The 19601-nt window shown below is 44.0% G+C and overlaps 1 protein-coding gene across 1 annotated transcript in view; it reads left to right on the forward strand.

Moving 5' to 3' along the window:
* The first annotated feature begins 1310 nt into the window (after nt 1-1310).
* Nucleotides 1311-19601, forward strand: part of EGFLAM (EGF like, fibronectin type III and laminin G domains) — a 129838-nt gene continuing 111547 nt past the window's right edge. Inside the window, exon 1 of the mRNA XM_065406645.1 lies at nt 1311-1419. Within this exon, the coding sequence (XP_065262717.1) occupies nt 1311-1419 (109 nt within the window). The remainder of the gene's footprint in view (nt 1420-19601) is intronic.

A 19601-nucleotide genomic window follows, 5' to 3' on the forward strand; every position in this document is an offset into this window, starting at 1 on the left:
TCCTTGTTTCTCTTCAGAAGATTTTCTCCTCCACATAATGTGTAATTAGACTGTGGAATTCATTGTCTCAGCATGTCATTGGGATCAAGAATTTAACCAGATTCATCAAAGGAGTGGATAATTTTATATGCATAAAATAATTTGAATATGCATAAAAATATCCAGAAGTTATAACAACAATTTTGGAAGACATATGAAACTTCATGCTACAGGCAGGGTTTAAGATTCTATCAGAGATTAGGATGAGACTTAATCTGGGGGACGGAGGGCAAATTATCCCACAACTGTCTAATGTGAGGTTTCTTACACCTTCCTCTGAAGGTTCTGGGGCTGGCCACTGTTGGAGACAGGACACTGGCCTAAATGGACTGTGGGTCTGATCCAGTAGGACAATTCCTATGTTGCTATGATAGGGTGGTTTGGGCTTCTTTTCCCTATTCCCCTCCTTTCTTCCCAGGACACTTGGGCTCCCTCCTCCTGCTCGCCTCTAATGCCCATGAGAGTTTCTATATTAGTCTGAGTGGCTGGAGTGGACTCAGAATCCATCTGGGAGGGATTAAATCTCATTGAGCTTCTTAACTCTGCAGCCACTATCCCACCGAATCCTCCTCCTGGCCCTGCCCCAGGATGGGGCTGCCAGCGGGCTATGGCACCCTGCAGAAGGGGGCGCCACAGACAGGTAGGGCATTGGCTGGGTCCCAGGTCTCTCCGGAGCGAGGGGTTTGTTTGGCTGCCCCGAGGAGAGAAGGGGACGGGGTCTCTGCAGGAGTCAGGGAAGGAGCTGCCTACTGAGCGGGGGGTGCCCTACAAAGGAATAGGGTACACGGGTCCTGAAGCCCTGCAGAGCAGTGAGAGCAGGAGCGAGCTGCGCCCTCCTAAGCGGGGGCTGTCCCCGCTCCCTTGCGCGGGGAGGAGGGGAAAGGCTGCGCGAGCCATAGCGGGGGTGGGTGGGTGTCCCCCGCTCCCTTGCGCGGGGTGGGTTGCGAGCTGAGGGGAGGTGTCCTGCCCACCGCGTTAGTCCCGTCCCTGCCCGTCTGCGCTACAGGGGACTGTAATCCCATCAAAGGGCCGGTCCCAGCCTCCTCCCTCCTGCGCGTGTGACAAGCCCGGCTGCTCGCCGCCAGCGCCAGCCCCAGCCCCACTCGCTGTCTGGTTGCTGCGGACTCCGGACGGCGGCTGCTCCCCACAGCCCCAGCCGAGCCGCCGCGGAGCAGTTCTCTCCCTCCCTGGCCGCCTCGCGGTCAGCTGCCCCCCGCACGCTCAACTTCCCCAAACTTCTCTGTTTCGGGGTGGGCTCAAGGCTGGCTGCGATGGATTTACAGAGCCCAGCCCGCTGCTGCCGCTGCTTCGCTCTGCTCTTGCTGGCCTCTTGCATTGGACACACGGCAGCTTCCAGGAGAAACATCCCCAGAAGGCAAGGTAAGAAACTCTCCCTTGGCAGGGGCAAGTAGGAAGGTTTCAACTAGGAAAATATCCCGGGGGGAAGCCCACTTTCAAGACATTTCTGTGTATGGACAGTAGGTGGGAAAGCAAACCTGTGCAGTCCCCCGGCACAGACAGGGTTAAATCCATATCACCCATCTCCCCTGATGGTAAATCTGAGAGCTTTAGAATCCACTGTTTGTATTTCATTTCTTTTTAGCCACAAAGAACTGTGTGAGTTGAGACAGTTTCCATGTGATCTCAATTACTGGGCACTGGGGGGGATCCTCCAAAGGAGGACTAGAGCCCCTCCTTGTCTTTAAACGTCTATTATTTGATCCATATTGCCAAAAGGCTCTCCATTTCCTGTTGTTAAAAAATCGGAAGGGTGTTTTTTCCTCCTCTGTTTAGTTATTCCTGATGTTCTTAGATTTTTGGCGCATATGTTTTGGTCATTTGCAGCATCTCTTCTGGATTTGATCTGTCTGGCTTTCCAATAAAACCATGGATTTCTTTAACTGTATGCGATCCTGTCTTTTAACAGCAATTTTTAGCCTTTTTTAAAGCGCTAATTAAGAAGTATTTAACTTGGAGTTTCTATCTGATCTAAACAACTCTTTCTAAAGAGAGGTGTCTCTATAAAAAGGCAATATAAGTACAATGATTTTTTTTCCTAACTTTTTTTCTTTCACACCTGAGATGTTAAGTATTAAAGGAAAAAGTGAGGGCAAGGAAAGCAGTAATAAATATAAAACTGCTCTTAACTGGCTGCATCTGTTCTTAGTAAGTCTATTGTAAGGATTTAAAATGGTTTTAAAAATATGTATTTGGAATAGTAGATATCTGTTTTGGGATTAATGATCTGTTTGAACAGTGGAAAAGATACCGCTTTATTTCAGAGTTTACATTCTGACTCTCAAAGTGCCTTCAGAAATAATGTTTCTATAATGAGGGAGACACTAACAAATGGAAAAATCTGTTAGCATGAAAACAAAATAATGGGCCCAGTCCTGTTCCCACTGAAGTTAGTAGGAGTTTGTCCTTGTCATATGGCTGCTTAACGTTTTATTGTCTCATGATGCGTCCATTTGAAAATTAACTTGTGTCTCAGCTCAGTAAAGATGGACCTGCTTCACACTCTGCTTTCTGTTATTGTCTGGCTGCTTCTTGTCTTGAAGTGGAGGGGTATCAGCTTACCATACAGTATTCTTGGGATACACATTGTTTCATTTCATTCATTCTGAACATAGCACAAGTGCATGCAAATATAGTATTACATTGTCTCTTATTGTGGGAAAAGTCTTCAGCTCTCTATGCATTATCCAGGTAAGTTACTAGAACTATCAAATGCCTCTTTGCATAAGTTTAACATGATAGCCCTTCTTATTTTAAATTTTTAAATGTGTCCTCTTTTGTAAATTGTAGTTGTGACTGAAATACTAAGTGCAATATTTCCCTTGTAGCCCCCCAATACACTATCCAAATTCTTTCAACATATATTTTGCCAATATGTACTTTCCCCAATGTTTTATTTTCTGATCTTTCCTGATTGGCTAGGGATTTGTGTCTGCAAAGAAGACAAAGGGCCTCATTCTGATCTAGGGTGACCAGATGTTCCGATTTTATAGGGACAGTCTTGATATTTGGGGTTTTGTCTTATTTAGACGATTATTACGCCCCACCCTTTGTCCCAATTTTTCCACACTTGCTATCTGGTCATCCTATTCTGATCTCATATGCATGAATGCACAGTAGAGGAACCTCCACTGAAATCAGTGGAGTTACAGGATCAGAATCTGTCCCATTCTCTCTTTTTCCTTCTAATACAGCCTGCTTCTCCTGGATGATTCACTGAGGTTCCAATTCAAGAACCAAGTCCTGCTGCCACTAAAATTACTGACAAAATTCTAATGGCCTCCATTCAGAGGAGGGTCTGGCCCATAATTTGTGGCATTGCAGTGAACATAGGTAACACTCAAGTGAGGCTCCCAGTCAATGGGAGGTTTACCTGGATAGTGACTGCAGGATTGGCCAGAGTATTTCGGATAGCAGAATTACTCCCACGGCAGTGGATTATGCAGTGCACAGAGGACTGGCATATCAGTGAAAGAAAATAAATAGGAGGAGGCAGACAGTCATTGCATCAATATGTAATTGCAAAGTTTTAGTAAAGTATATTTTTTACAGTTCATTGGACCATGACATGGGGCACTTTAAGTTACAGCAAAGACTCCATTAGTCCCCTAAAGGCCATACGCTACCTTTGATCTGCAGTTGAGCTCCCACTGACGTCAATGGGATTTTTGCATGTGGATCAAGGACAGTATATGGTCCTTGGTATTTAAAAGTTAGAGGTCTAGATACTGATCAAATATTTATACTCCATACAAATTACATTGTTTTCAGTTCCATGTTGCACTCAATAGAAATGTAAAATACAAAGATGAGGCACAAGAAATGGTAAAGTCACTAGGTTTGCCAATTTGCTAATTGTATTTGCATAATTTATAAGATAGTAGTGATTATAGGAAATACTGCTGGCTGAGACAAGGGAGTTCTAAAACATTGAACCATATCCTGGTCCCTCTAAAGTCAGTGTAAATTTTCTCATTGACTTTGTTCGGATCGGGATTATTGGTCTAGTGAATCAGATTAATTGAAAATTTGACAAACTCTATATATTTCCCTTGGCAGTATAAAATATTTGCAAGATTGCATCCTTAGTTTTTATATATATTCCACAGTTTTCTTTTTTTAGTTTTCACAGTTAATTTAAAATTAATAACATCTTTGTCACCCGCTGTTGTGAGAAATGCCAGTACAGTTGGAAACATAATAGAGAAATACAACCTGAGCTTAAAGTCTTTATTGGACAGATGGCTGATTTTACTGGTCTGACCTTACCTCTTAGGGATCTAGTCCCATGATCCTTGTTTAGCACAATAGCTGCCACTAAGGATTGGAGTAAATTAGATGGACAGTGGTTGCGTTCAAAAAATTAAATGTGCAGTAACAATGCCACATATGCAAATGTGGCTATATTTGTGAAGGTATCACTTAGTGGTAGTCTCTTTGTGTCCCTCAGTCTTAGAACAACTGACCTAAGGGAAATGTATTGATATGCGTTCAACTAAAGTAGCTTTAATCATGGAAAAAGAAAAACTTACAATAATTTCCTCTGCAATAATACACGAATATTGTGTACACAACACTTTTACTGTTGCTTATATTATGTTAAGTGTTCCTGTTTCACGTCCAAAATTATTTGTTTTCTTGCATCTCCATTATACAAAAAGATGCCACTTATTTGTGGAAACAATTTTACAAAACCTGTGCAGGCATTTGAAAACCCACATTGCCACAAGAGTTAGAGAAGGAAATCCCCTGGGGAGTTTTTCTGCAGAAGTATGTAATTTAAATCCCACCTACATGCTGCCAAAGACTATTGGAACTGTACGTTTCCAAGAAGCCTTAGACTGAGTCCATGCTGTGAAATGTCATTTTCAATCCGCTGAGAACAGGTATAGTTCTAGGTAGCATGCAGCTCTGCTTCAGTCCTGCTGTTTATCATATGTTGGAAGGTTAAGAATGAAAGATAACTATCATTTACTCTTACATCAAAAAGTAGTGGGTGAGGAAGAGATAAGATAGTAAAAAGGGTTTTTTTCTTTGCCCTTTTAATACCCATAGAAAATGGGACTTGTACAAGAATTGTATCTGAGATACAACCAAAAAGGTCATATTGCGAGAGAAGTGATAAAACCAGTTCATCTTCAATAATGAGATCTGACTGAGAGGTCTTGAGGGTCAAAAGAAGAAAGGTAGTCAAATTCTCCTCAGTTTTTTCAAAGTTTTCATTCTGAGTCTGGTTGACAAAGATCAATTTTGTAATCCCCAGAAAGTGACAGAGAGAAATGTGTTTGTAAAGTTAAAAGTAAAATAAACAATAAAAATGCTACCACTACAGCTTACTAAATGAAACTTCAGGAATGAAAAGCCTTGTGGTCAAATTCAAAACATCCTGATGTGTGCAAAACTAATTTGCACATTTGTTTACAGCAACATTATATATTTATTATGCAGGAGGAAATGGAGCATCAGGCACATTTTAAAATAGGTTAAAATGAAGCTAGAGCCAGCGTGTGACAATAAACTGAATAGGCTGGAGTTCCCAAAAGTCTTGCACTTTTATGTTGTTTCAATGTCTCTCTAAAGACCAACACGGCTACAACAACACCGCATACACTAAAGCTCTCTAAAGCTGTCGCTAGTGTTTAACATTCAAACTGTTTTCTTGCTTTTGCTTTATGCGTGGCCATAGATTTTTGCTCTGCGTTCTACTTTTATTCCCACTCTCAGTGGACTGGTTGCTAAAATAGCTTAATCATGCCTTACTCCATGGTATAGTAGTAATAATAATATAATGGAGCTTAATGGTACTCTAGTTGCATGGAGGGGAGCGCAGACCCCTTAGGTTGATGTTTGTGGCATTAATATGCATAACAATATACTGTGTTGTTACTTTTTTGTATACCACAATATAAAATAGAAGTCAAAAGCCTGTACTTTATAAGGCTATTGAGTAGGGAGGAACACAGAAGATAAGATTTGTATTCATTTCTGATGCTTTGGGTTCAATTTCGATTCTGAATACAAATAAATACAAATACAGGCGAGTCTCATCTTACGCTGGGGTTACGTTCTGCTGTCAGTGCATAAAGCGAAAATCGCGTATAGTCAAAATTACATTGAGTGTAATGGTGGGCGGAATCGCCCGCACTACAGGTACAGTATTTACAGTAAATTGTTATTTTTCTCTATTTTGGGTTTTTGTTTTTGCCGACCGCGCAAAGCTGAATTCGTGAATGTTAAATGTACGTAAGATGAGACTCGCCTGTATTGGACTTGAATCTCCTGACTAACACTAATTTTTCATTGGTGTATTCCATTGGCTTTACTGCTATGAGTGACAAGACACACAGCTCCATAGCTTCTATGGACCAGATTTTCAAAAGTTTTCCACACTCACCATCAGGGCCAGATTTTCAGAAGCTAGCTCCCAGGTAGACACTAAAACAAGTGGCCAGATTTTATGAAGACCTGAGGGTGGAATAACTGAGTTCTTTAGAAAATATGACCACAATAGAAGCTTCTGGGTGGTAAGATCTTTTGAAAATCTGGCTTTTTAGATGTCTAACTAGGATCTGAACTATTTTGAAAATTTGGCTCTATCTGTGTAGAGAATGTTGTTTTCTTTGGAAAGGAAATGGCTTTCTGTTATATATTTTTTTAATGTTTTGGACTCTACTGGATAACATTATAGCCTGAGAAGCCCCAGGCCGGCAGGAACCCTGAGCTACCCGTCCCTCCTGCGCCTCTCTGCCCCCTCCCCCTCCCCCCGGCCACTAGAGGAGCCCTGTGCTGGAGCAGGACCAGCTCCAGGCCGGAGCATCCCCAGCCCTGGGCCGGCTGGGCCCAAGCCAGCCCCAGCCCAGTATTCCACGGCAGCAGCTCCAGCTAGGAAAGGCAAAGCCTTCCCTGGCCTATTATACACACCGCCCATGGAAATCAATAACCCTACCCCACCCATCCAACAATCACAACATTCCTCTTTTTTTTAAAAAAAGGGAAAAAGCTGCTAGTAGATCTTCTTCCCACCCACCCAAATGCTCTACACAGCTTCCACATACACGGTTTTTCAGAGGACTCTCTCCTAGACTCTCAGGATTTGGGGGTCTGTCCAAGACATACAGGATTTTTGAAGGCATTTCCAGAAAAGAATTGGTGTGGGGACTTCCTTCATCCCCCTGGAATTTTAAGTTAGCTTAATGTGAACAGAATAGTCTGGTTCCCAACAGTTCTCTGAAGAGGAAGGATAGTCTTGGAGTTAAGGCATTAGCATGGGTACTTGGAAAATATTTAACAACTTCCTGATACTGCCACAGACTTCCTCTGTGACCTGAGGGAAATCACTTAATTTCTCTGTGCCTCGGTTTCCCATCTGAAAAATGAGGATAGCAATACTTTCTTATCCACCCTTTTTCTGTCTTGTCTCATTAGATTATAAACTGTACGTAGGACAGCCTGTTTCTTAGTATATGCTTCTGCAGTGTCTAGCACAAGGCGACCCCGATCTCAGTTAGGGCTTGTAGGCACTACCATAATACAGACAATAATAATGCTTGAAGGTCTCTTTATCCTCCAAGGCTTCCTCGAGAGATGCTCTGCAGTTACAGCAGTGCCACTTTAGCATTTCAAGTGTAGACAAGCCCTTAAAATACTAAGGGAGCTCAGAAGAATTATTTCCTGGATCGATCTTGCTTTAGGACTCAATCTTTCAAACAGTTACACCTGTAAGTAACTTTACACATATGAGCAGCCTCTTTGATTTTTAATAAGTGAGTAAAATTGCTTGTGTAACTGTTTGCAGGATTGGACCCCAAAGCAAAACTGATTTGGCCTTTTCACATTATTTCTATCATTGAATAATTGAAATACTAATGTAAAAAGACCATACATAAATTTACTCATATGAGCTCCATTTAAAATCAAAAGGGTTATTCATGTAACTAAAGTTACTTACATGAGTAAGTCTTTGCAGGAATGGGCCTTTCATTTGGTGTGTGTGTGTATATATATTCAGCTAATGTTATAGAAAAAGTTACAGTTTAAGCATTAAAGTAAAGAATACATGAGTCAATGTAGTTACGCTGAGCTGAAGCATTTGCCTAAAAGTATGTAAACGTCAACCAGTGTTGTGTGATCTTCTAATGAAAAGTGTGGTCATAAGAGGGGCAGAGTTATGTTTGTGTGACCTTAATTCCAAATTCCCTGATTTGTTTGAAAAAAAAAAAATCCATCTGGGAAACTTATTCTCATGAGGAGTCCTGATTCCAGTAAGCAAGCCCATTGAAATAAAAGAAAATACTCAAATGAATAAGTGTCCAGGATTGGGCCCACCAAGTATAATTTTTTCCTTTGATTTTTTTGTAATGACACATGTAACCCTTCTGCCCATCTAAGTTGGCAGCAACAAGGGCCGGGTTCTGTATCTAGGGGTTCCGTTTCAATAACGCAATGCAAAACCGGCTCGAGCCCCCACCCAGTGACCTGGGACAATTACATACCACCCCCTGGGTGCCTCTAAGAGGCAATACTTCCCCGCTCGCAAGCACGGAGTCTGAGTGTAGCAGAAAATGTTTAATAACATGAGGTAAACGACATCAGCATTAAATTGGAAAAACACCACAAACAGGATTCATAACACAAACCATGAGCAAAAGACCCACCCCAGCAAATTGGGCTGTGTCCTTTTCCTTTGGTTCTTGAATCCAGCAACCCAAAAATCACCCAAAGTCCCCAAAGTCCAACACCCCCAAAGTCTCTTGGGTCCAGCAACCACCCAAAGTCCCAAAAGTCCAACAACCCCTAAAGTCTCTGTCCCTGGTCAGTGCAGCCCCAGAGTAAAAGGGGGGCACGCAGGGTGTTAAGGGACACCTTACGTGATCCGAGGCCAGCCGGCCGTCTCTCCGTGGGGTTCCGCCGCAGCCTTCACCATGAGCCAGTCCACTTCCTGCCGTCCCACGAGCTGCTCCGCTCCGCTCCGCTCACCGACTTGTGAGCCGCTCCAGCCGTCCCCGCAAACAGCTCCGCTTGCCGTTCCTTGGGCCGCTCCAACCGTCCCCGCAAGGCTCCGCGCCGCTCGCTGCTCCTCCAGCCGTCCCTGCAAACTGCTCCGCCAGCCGCTTAGCAATATAGCTTCAGGCTCCCCCACTAGTTAACACAGCACTCAGTGATCTCAGCTCTTAATAACTTTAGTTCTTTTGTGATTTCAGCTCTTAGTGATTTCAGCTCATAGTAGGGGAGCCCCAGTGCTGGTGCACCACTGGCCTAAAGTGAATTCAGCTCAGCAGTCTGTAACTAGACTCCTAATGGAATCAAAGCTAGCTCTGACTTTCAACAGTGGAGAGAGGAGGTGGTACAACTGATGTTTCAAGCCCTCAAAGGGGTCCCATACCATCAGGTACAAATGCCTATCCCCATCCTCTCTCAATTCACTGGGTTTTGTAACCCATGCCCCTTGTCAAGCAAGTGCTACTTAGGTAATGGTGAGTCCTTCTGTCATACAACAGTTCCACTGGCCTTGATTCACAGAATCAGGGTAACAAAACTTTATTCTTCCTGCCCCAATAACAGAGAAACTGGGGATCCCACACCAGCCAAAGTAACCATTTTCAGTTGCTGTTGTTTCATGCCAGGCGGGTGGGTGTGCCTATGCAAACAAGATCAGCCCCTGGAGTTCTTTTCCACACTCGCCATAATTCACCACCAGATGTCAGGGTAGAGCTCATCCTGACTCTGCTTACACACAATCACTTTAAAAGGAAAAAAACATATTTAGTTAGTTGCTCATTTAAGAAAACAACACCTGTGCTTGTTTGACTGTCCAAACTAATGAAAAAAGCTGAATATTGTTTCTTTGAACTTTACAAAAAACATTGACCTCTGGGATGAAACATGCATGGGAAACTTCATTCCCAAAGGTAATTGCTTCAGAAAGGTATAAGCCACTGAAAATAAGGGCTTAGAATATAAGTGCCATTTTGACCATAACTAGAACAAAAACAGTTAATGATGCACTCTGTAGTAATTAATAAAATCACCAAACCTGATGTGTATTGTGTAGAATACATACAACGAGTGTCCCCATTGTGGGAAATCCTTACACATGTGAGTAGTACCATTGAGTTCAATGGAACACATCCATGAGTAAGGATCACTCATGTGAATAGAGGTTTGCAGGTCCTAGGTACTGAATGAAGGATTATCCTTCCTTGTGAGGAATCTGTTCCAGTAAGATACTGATCCAGGGAGCTCTATATCCAAAAGCAGGATAGCGACTTATCAGCCAAAGGAGAAACTTTTTTTCCCTGTTATCTGTGTAGTGTGATATTCAAAAGATACAGGTATGGCTCAAAAGATATTCAATAGATACAGGTATACAGGAGATCGCTCATCCAAATGTTACCAGAAGCCAACCTGTCTAGCTTTCAAACCTAGATAACATCAACCATATTAAAACCAGAACAGACTTGCTTGTTCAAGCACCCAGCTACTCTCAACTTTCTGTGACTCTCAAATATTGTGGTGATAAGTGCCTTACAAAACCCTAGGACAAAAAGATAGATAATCTCTTTTGGTTCATGATGCAATTATATGTCTGTTTTATCATTATTTGAGTTTGCTTTACAGTTAATATAACACCTTGTAAATCATTGTTCAGGTGACGATGAAAAGTGAAGAAGGTTATTCTTATGAAAAAAGATTGAGCTGCGCTTAATCTAACTAACAATGTCCAAGCTCTAACTAACAATGTCCAATTTTTTCAGATCTGAGAATCTTTCTGGGTCTGATGCACCAGTCTCCATATCCACTCTTAGTGGATATGGAGACTGGTACATCAGACCCAGAAAGATTCTCAGATCTGAAAAAATTCCAGGTCCAAATTAGCCCTCATGCCTCTCTTGATTTTCAAAGTCATTTAAAATTACTGGCACCTGTGAGAATGATCATGCAATCAAATTCACATCTGTGAACATTTAGAACATCGCAGTTTGATGTCTTTCTAAAATTAGTGGAAATGAACACACTGTAAATGTTCAACATGCTGTTTTCAAATACCGAAGACACTTTGTTTCTTCTGACGTGTCAACGGCATTAGTCCAAGTGTAACCCTTCTGCCAGGTGGAGCCGGCAGCAGCCAGGGCCAGGTTCAATATCTAGGGGTTCCTTTTCAACAACACAACACAGAACTGGCTCGAGCCCCCACCTAGTAACCTGGGAAAATTACACACCACCCCTGGGCACCTCTGAGAGGCAATACTTCTCCTCTCGCAAGCACAGCATCTGAGTATAGAAAAATAAACTTTTAATGAAAGGAGGGAAGTCACCCAACATTAATTAGGGAAAATGCCACAAGCAGGATTCATAATCATAAAACTGTGAGCAGGACACCCTAGAGCGCATGGGGCAGTGCCTTCTGCCTCATGTTCTTGAGTTCTACAACCAAAAGTTCTTTTCTGTGCCCCTCTCTGCTCCCTCACTGTACCCCACTCACAGTGGTTGTCCTTGGTCAGTGAGGACCCAGGGTTCAAAGGTGCATCGGTATGAGTTCACTTCCCACCTGGGAAGAAGGCACCTTGCTTGCTCTGCCATCTGAACACTTACTCTGGCTGGCCGCCCCGCCAGCCATGGTTCCTCTCTGCTCACAGTCATCTTCTGCCACCTGCCTCTCTGCTGTGACCTCTGCAGGTCAGTCTCTTGAGGTTTCACCCAGTTCTTTGTGATTTTCAGGTTTTAGGCTGGGCAGAAACGCTGTCCCACCACAAGTGATTGTCAGCTCTTTTGAGCATTTACAATAACAAAAGGCTCTTAATGGAGCCTATTTGGCTCTATCTTTGAACAGTGAGGAGGAACAGGTTAAACCAGACTGGGGACCATTAGGGAGAGTTCACTCCTCCTGGCTGGGACACCTGTTCCCACCCCTCTTACTTTCACAGGGGTCTGGCATTTGAGCCCCTGGCTTAACTAGGTCCTTTCAACTTAGGTCCCGCTCAGTAGGGACAGTGTAAGCACAGTTCTGCTCCTCTTTATTCATACAATAAAGACAACAACATTGATAACAGCATTGATTTGTAACCCAACGCCAGCCAAAGTTGATCACTTTGAACAACATCGCTCTATCTGCTGGATATCTAGGTAGAGTAGGTGTGTTCATGTAAATACAATTCGCTCCTGAAGTCTCTCCCCCTCCCAGCTCGCTGTCAGGGGAGAACTCATTTAGACCCTACTTACATAAATATAAAATTTGAAAACAAATCTGGTTTTGAGTTAGCTGAGCTCAAAAATCATCTGAAAAAATCCTTATTATTAGGGTTACCATATTTCAGGTTCCCAAAAAGAGAACACTGCTGGGAAGGGGGAGCTGGAGGGAGGGGTACAGTTAGGGTGTGCTGGAGAGGCTATTTGGGAGTATGGGAAGGATGTTTGTGTACTTGGAGGGAGCACCTGGGGGTGTTGGATGGGATACCTGGAGGGTGTTGGAGGGGGTACCTGAGGCCTCACTCTCGAGGTGGGGGGCAGTGTCGCTCCCTGTCATGGAGGCAGGGTGGCTGGCGAAAGCTCAGGGTGCAGCACCAGCCCATCCGTCAATGCCTGCAGGACCCCTCCCCAGGGCTGGGAGCCAGGGCCTGAGTGGGCTGGATCTGGCAGCAGTGGCTACAGGAAAGGAACCGATCAGCTGGGGATGGACCAATTTGGGGTGCAGGGACAGCTCTTTCTGAGTTGCAATGTGTGCTCTGCAAAAATCCTGGACATTGCCTCTTATTTATAAAATCCACCTGGACAGAAAATGGAGCATGAAAAAAAGAGGAAATGTCTGGGAAAACCCGGACATACGGTAACCCTACTTCTTATTATATTTTAAAAACCTTTTAAAGAGTTATTTGATCATGTGGCGGGGTGGGAGAGGAAGAGGAAAAGGATTTTTGAGAATTTTCCCAGAATTAACTTCTGGGCTTAGGCCAAGAATGAGAAATTTTAATCTAAAAGGTCACTTTAGAAGAAAAAAAAAAAACACAAACAAAACCAAAATACCCTAATGATTGAAAATAGGGGTTTAGGACCAAAACTTATGTGACTTCAGAGGGAGCTCTCTGCAGAGATCAGTGGCTAGAATCTGGTTTCATGTACCACATGCTGGGTAATAACAGGAGAGGACTCCATGTTTATAAAAATAAACTGACTCTTTATTAAGAAAACAATTTGTATAGGTGATGCAAGTGCAACATTTTAGCCATTTGCATGCAGACTGAATTCGTGATGCCTTCTCCAAACTTTTTCCTCCTACAACCCATGCTCCTCCCTCCAAGCTCCATGCAGGTTGCTATAGTCTCCAGCTTAAACATAGTGTTATGGTAGCAACACTATAACATCATGAATTGCAATGTCAAGAACTGCAACTCTCTCTCCATACGCGTCTCAGTGGATTAGGGTGACCAGATGTCCCGATTTTATAGGGACAGTCCAGATATTTGGGGGTTTGTGTTATACAAGTGCCTATTACCACCCACCCCCGTCCTGATTTTTCATACTTCCTGTCTGGTCACCCTACAGTGGATGTGACATGACACCCAGGGCCAACGAGAGCGAGTTCGGGCCCCGGTGAAAATTTTTTTTCGGGTCCCCCAGCAAGGGCGGAACGGCGAAACAGGGCCAACGGGGGGGAAGCCAGGCCCTGGGCCCCCTTCTGGACTGCCGGGCCCCGATAATTTGTACTGGCTTCCCCCCCTCTCATCGGCCCTGATGACACCCATGGATTATAACATTTAGCCATTTGCAACTTTGGGCTAGAGGGCAAAGCTGCTCCAGTGATAATGAAAGAAGGAACTTGGAGAATGGTAGGGGAAGACTCCTCACTGCTGGTAAAAGAAAGAGCTAGTTGAGACTGGATAGAGGAATGAAAGAAACCTTTGTAGGAGCTAAGGTTGAGAGAAGCATCACTGAGGAGGAAGAAGGAACTGCACTGCCCAAGTGCTCAGACAAATGCATTCATAAAATGCAAAGCTGGAGAACAGAATCCGCAACCTGTTTATGTGATTCATGGCTCCTGTAGTTATGGTGGGAACAGTGGATGCATCTAACATAAAGTTTTTGGGCCAGTAGGTCCTAACTCTGTGGACCCACTAGATGTGCCCTGGCCAGCCGACAATCCCCCCCAATCTGTGTTCCTGCACAGATAGCCAGTGTGAAGTTTGCCTCTGTTCTGCACAAATAGGTTCTTCGCTGTCTAGACTCCCCCATGTCACAGAAACATGGCGTTTCCCTGGTGTGTTGGACCAGAGTAAGGGGAAGCAGGTGGAGTGTAACCTTACTGACAGCAGAGGACAGTGAAATTGTAGAACAGGGCAAAAGAATCACAGAGGAGCTGTAGTCTGGGAAGAAATTCATTTTCTACCTTTTGAAATGGATGTCCTGCATGGCCTTCCATGCCCTTTGGCAATCAGTGGCTTTAGTTAAAATCTCAGTTGCGTTTGTGTCAGTCCTCTCTTCTGCAATCAGTTTATGCTAAGTATGCAGTAGCATCTACCTGTTCCTCACTGTTAATGCTCAGAAGAGGTGGGATGGGTTTGTTAATGAAAGTAAGTAGGTTAGATTCCTTCACTTCTGCCAGAAGCACTAGTTACCTCAACTTTCTGTACCTTGCTTGATTTTAAAATTTCTCTAGTCTCCGCTCCGCATTCTCGCAGAATTCAGTTACACACACACACACACACACACACACACACACACAGAAGAAGCTTAAGGCCTGAATTTTCAAAAGTGACTAGTGATTTTGGATGCCTCTGGTTTTGGTGACGCCTTAAAGGGGCCTGATTTGATCTGAGGCCTAAGACACCTCAAAGGGGGCAGGTACTCAACACATTTTGAAAATCAGGCCCCTTCAGCCTGTCTCCAGTTGGATACCAAAATTGAGACAATCAAAATTACTAGTCACTTTTGAAAATTTACATTTCTTACAGCACTTTTTCTGTTACATAGTTCTCTTCAGGTCCCCACATGCTGCCTTCTGTCCTTTCCATCTGCTGATCTAGATAGCCCAACAAGATGGCGATAGCTCAGCTGTGCTCTCCACAGAGGTGATGATGATATGCTTTGTGTCAGTTTTGGTCCTAATGAAGACAAAGTTGTTTTATGGTACACTGTCCGGGGGGTGAGGCTAAAGCTGAGCCTGTGCCCAGACTTGTGATCTAAACAAGTCTGCATTTTCCTTTATGTCATTTCCTTTGGGGGACACTCAAATAGTTTGTTCAGTGTCCACTGACAATGAGGTTCAAAAATATTGGGTTTAGAGTACATAGAGGCTCTGAGAAGCAGGGCCGTAGCAACAAAGAACGTGGCCCCCTCCGAACGGTGGCCCCCTCTGAACATATGTCCGGGCGGGGCCCCTTACAATGCAGAAACTGGAATGCGGTATTTATTTTGCCACTTTTAGGGGCCCCCTCCGGTCGGAGGGTACGGAGGGCGCTCGCTACGCCTCTGCTGAGAAGCCAAAATCTTATGGTTTTTCAGGAGAATTGGTACACACATTTGCTCCTTGTCACACGCTAGACTCCACTCCCTCTAAATGTTAACCTTTGAGAGTGTGTGCATGAGAGAGAGAGAGAGAGAGAGAGTATAAAATATATCTGGACTTTGTGGTTTCTTTGCATGATAGCTTACTGTTCATTTAGAGCAGGTTATGTGTCTAAATGCTCAATATGAAAGATATTTATTGTACTGAATTAAAATGTTTCCTAAAGAAGCGTAATTTGGGCCGCGAGTACACTTAAATGTTAGGTTAACATAGCTATGGTGCTCCAGGATGTGAAAAATTCACACCCCTGAGTGCCGTTACAGCTGGTAACAGCACATTTGTGACTACTACTTGTTTTATACAGATGATATAACTCAGGGGTAGGGAACCTATGGCACGTGTGCCGAAGGCGGCACGTGAGCTGATTTTCAGTGGCCCTCACACTGCCCGGATCCTGGCCACCAGTCCGGGGGGCTCTGCATTTTAATTTAATTTTAAATGAAGCTTATTAAACATTTTAAAACCCTTTTTAATTTACATACAACAATAGTTTCGTTATATATTATAGATTTATAGAAAGAGACCTTCTAAAAACGTTAATGTATTACTGGCACGCGAAACCTTAAATTAGAGTGAATAAATGAAGACTTGGCACACCACTTCTGAAAGGTTGCCGACCCCTGATATAACTTGTGTTACAGAAAAATAAATGTTTGGCATGGTATGGTTGAAATATTTCACTATGAAATACAGAGGAGCTTGATTCTGGCACGATGCTGAAGTCCTGTTGTTTGAGGCAGTGGGAAGGCACTCCGCCCGAGCAGGAGCTCCAGGCATTGTACCTAAAGCATGTACAGTTGTGCCCAGAAGTGCTGGTGGAGTGTGGCCACTGCACCTCCCTTGAAATCCATGCAGTGTCTGCTGCCTTCTGTGCCCCAACAGCTTTGCTAGCTGCCCACTTTAGAGAGGCTAGTGCTGGCTGTGATATTAGCCCTGCATTATCTTCGCATTCTCTAAGTGCAAGGACTCCTGTTGGGTTACATTGCTAGGCTTCAGTTCAGGAATGTGTCCCTTTGCAGGACACATGTGTAAGCATATACTTGACTTTAAGACGTGCTTGAATCTTATTGATGTCTGGTGCTTAAAGTTAAGTATGTGTTTGAGTGTTTTCCTGAACTGGGGCCTTAAACAGGTGCCACAAGGGATGGGATGCCATGGCAAAGTCAGTACTGGGACATTGTATCCACTTATTTTTAATGGGACTCCTTATATTGTATTCTAGCTTAAGTTCTAAACCACAGCTCTCTTATACCTTTTACATAGGCTATAAATACCACAGTGATATACACCTTACTTGTACCTGAGATAGATATTCTGTGCATAACATATACTAAAAGAACTAATATTACCATTGATGAGACCTTTTGGAATTCAAATACAGTTGGATGGCTGATACCTCTAAATTAATTGTAGAGTACATACCCCTACGGTATGGATATAAATAGCAGAACATGCTCTCTGTTCGCCAAGCCGTGCCTGCCTGTCTACACTGTTATTTTGAGCAGTGTAGTATCCCGCTGCCTTCCCACTGTGGGAGCCTTTCCTTCTACAGGAAAAGACTTGCCCAGTGGGGAAAGGCTCTGGCATGGGGGAGGCAGCAGGGAAAGGCTGACAGCTCCTTGCTGCTGGAGCCCTTCCCCACTGAAGGGAAAGACTCTGGCAGCTCTTCACTGCTGGAGCCTTTCCCCCTCTAGGGAAAGACTCCTGCTGCTGGAAAGACTTCTGCAATGGGGAAAGAGGCTTCTGCAAGAGCCTTTCACTAATACGTGAAGGTGTGGGCACAGCCGGCTTTTCACTGCGGCATGTACCTACACGTACACTAAACGCCACTGCCAGTGGTGTGTGGTGTAGACCTAGCCTGAGTTATTCTTCTCGCGTAAAATTCATCCATGTACAGAGAGCACATGCAAGACCTTCTGCATCACTTAAATCCTGCGATGGTAGGGTAGAGCACCCATGCAGAACCCTGCAAGCTGGGGGCTCTCAGGGAATGAACTCTGTTATCTTCTCTTGTATAGATCCTTTGATGCAGGGCACAGAATGGCAGCAGCTGCTATTCCAGAGTGTGAGCTGGAATAGCCAGGTCCTGTGGCCTGCTCTAGATTGGGGGAGAAGGGGTAAATTCCATCCTCTTCACTCCTGCTCAGTTCCCCACACAGTGCTTCTATTTCATCTTTTGTTGTTTTCATTAGTTAACCCACAGGCCCATCAATGCATGTGCTGAAAAGAGAAGCTGTATAGTGCTTATCGTCATTTTCTGAATGCTTTAGATATAATAAAAATGGCAGCACAGGCGTCTCTTCAGTCACTGTTCTACTGTGGTCCTGACACAGTCACCCTTCTCTGGTTGTGGTTGGGAGATCCCTGCTTTCTTACTCAATGCTGCTGAGCAGTGGTAGTTGGACCAAGCTTCAAAAAGATGAAAAGATGCCACATTTTTTTTATTTAAGACTTCCTGACCTTTGTTGGTTTGTCATGCCATCTACATCCCACAGCACTCTCTATTTAACCTAGTTCAGTCTGTAGAAATGAAATAAATAAAAGTCTGACATTGTTTATTTTTGTCACAAATGATGGACCTTTTGCAGTTCACACTGAAATCAATTTGAGTTTTTTCCATTGATTTCAATGAGACTGTGATCAGGCCTCATATATTTTAATTTAGTACATCTATAGCTACTTTTATTATATGGATTTGTGTGCTAGTGACATCAGAAATGTACTGATTCTCAAAATATTATTTTAAAACTCAATTCTTTCCAGTAATCACCCATCACTACAGTAAAATCTCTGGGTCAGATTGTGGCTGGTCCAAGGGGAGGGAGGGTGCTTTCATTCTGCCATCCCTTTAGCATCTGTGCAAGAGACAACCACAGCCACCGGGCATGATTGCAGCTCAAGTAGATATATCTGAGCTAACTTTAATCTCAATAGCTCGGGTACCAGAAGCATCTGTGCAAGAGACAACCACAGCCACCGGGCATGATTGCAGCTCAAGTAGATATATCTGAGCTAACTTTAATCTCAATAGCTCGGGTACCAGAAGCATCTGTGCAAGAGACAACCACAGCCACCGGGCATGATTGCAGCTCAAGTAGATATATCTGAGCTAACTTTAATCTCAATAGCTTGGGTACCAGATTACTGAAGCTATCGCAGCATATGCCTCAGTGTGGGCTGGAGAGTCCCAGGTGGGCTTATACAGCCCACGCTGAAACATGTATTTGTTTTTGTATGTGTAGAGGCTGGTAGGGGCAGTGTGCTGGGAGAGAAGCTGAGCCCTGTTTAGAGGGCAGGGCTTCTCTGATTAGGGGTCCTATAAAGGTAGCCAGCCAGTCAGGCAGCGGCACAGTCAGCTGCAGTGGCACAGGAGCCAGCAAACAGAGGGCGTTTGAGTGGGAATTTTCAAGGGGAATTTGGGGGAAGACTAAGAGAGGCAGGCAGAGGAACAGACAGGCTAGTGAAGGGGGTGTGTGGCGTTCTGGCAGTGTTTTGGTGCTCGTTGGGGGTTTGGTTTGCTGTGGGTGGTGGTGTTTTGGTTTGGTTTGTGTTTGCTGGACTAACAGGACTTAGGTGGGAAGACTATGACAGATACAGAGGCAGCAGTGGTAGTGACCTAAGCAGTGGAAGACACAATGAAGATGACTGAATGTGGAAGCTGCAGCATGTACATGATCCTGGAGGGGGTACCTGAAAAGAGTTTCATCTGCATGAAGTGCCGCCTGATAGAGCTGATGGAAGAAAAGATCCGAGGATTGGAGATGCAGGTGGAAACTCTGGTTGAGTTTAGAAGGGGGTTCAAGCAGATAATGGAGCAAAGACATGAGGAGGCTGAAGGGAAAAGCTCAGACTTGCAGATGGAAGCAGGACAAAAGAACTCTGAGGGGAGACTGCTGGGTGAGGAAAGTGGACAATGGAGGCATGTGACTAAGAGAACCAGGCAGAGGAAAAGACGGGCTAGTGAAGGAGAAATAGAGCTCAGGAA

This window comes from Emys orbicularis, chromosome 6 (assembly GCF_028017835.1).
Source record: "Emys orbicularis isolate rEmyOrb1 chromosome 6, rEmyOrb1.hap1, whole genome shotgun sequence".
Lineage (NCBI taxonomy): Eukaryota > Metazoa > Chordata > Testudines > Emydidae > Emys > Emys orbicularis.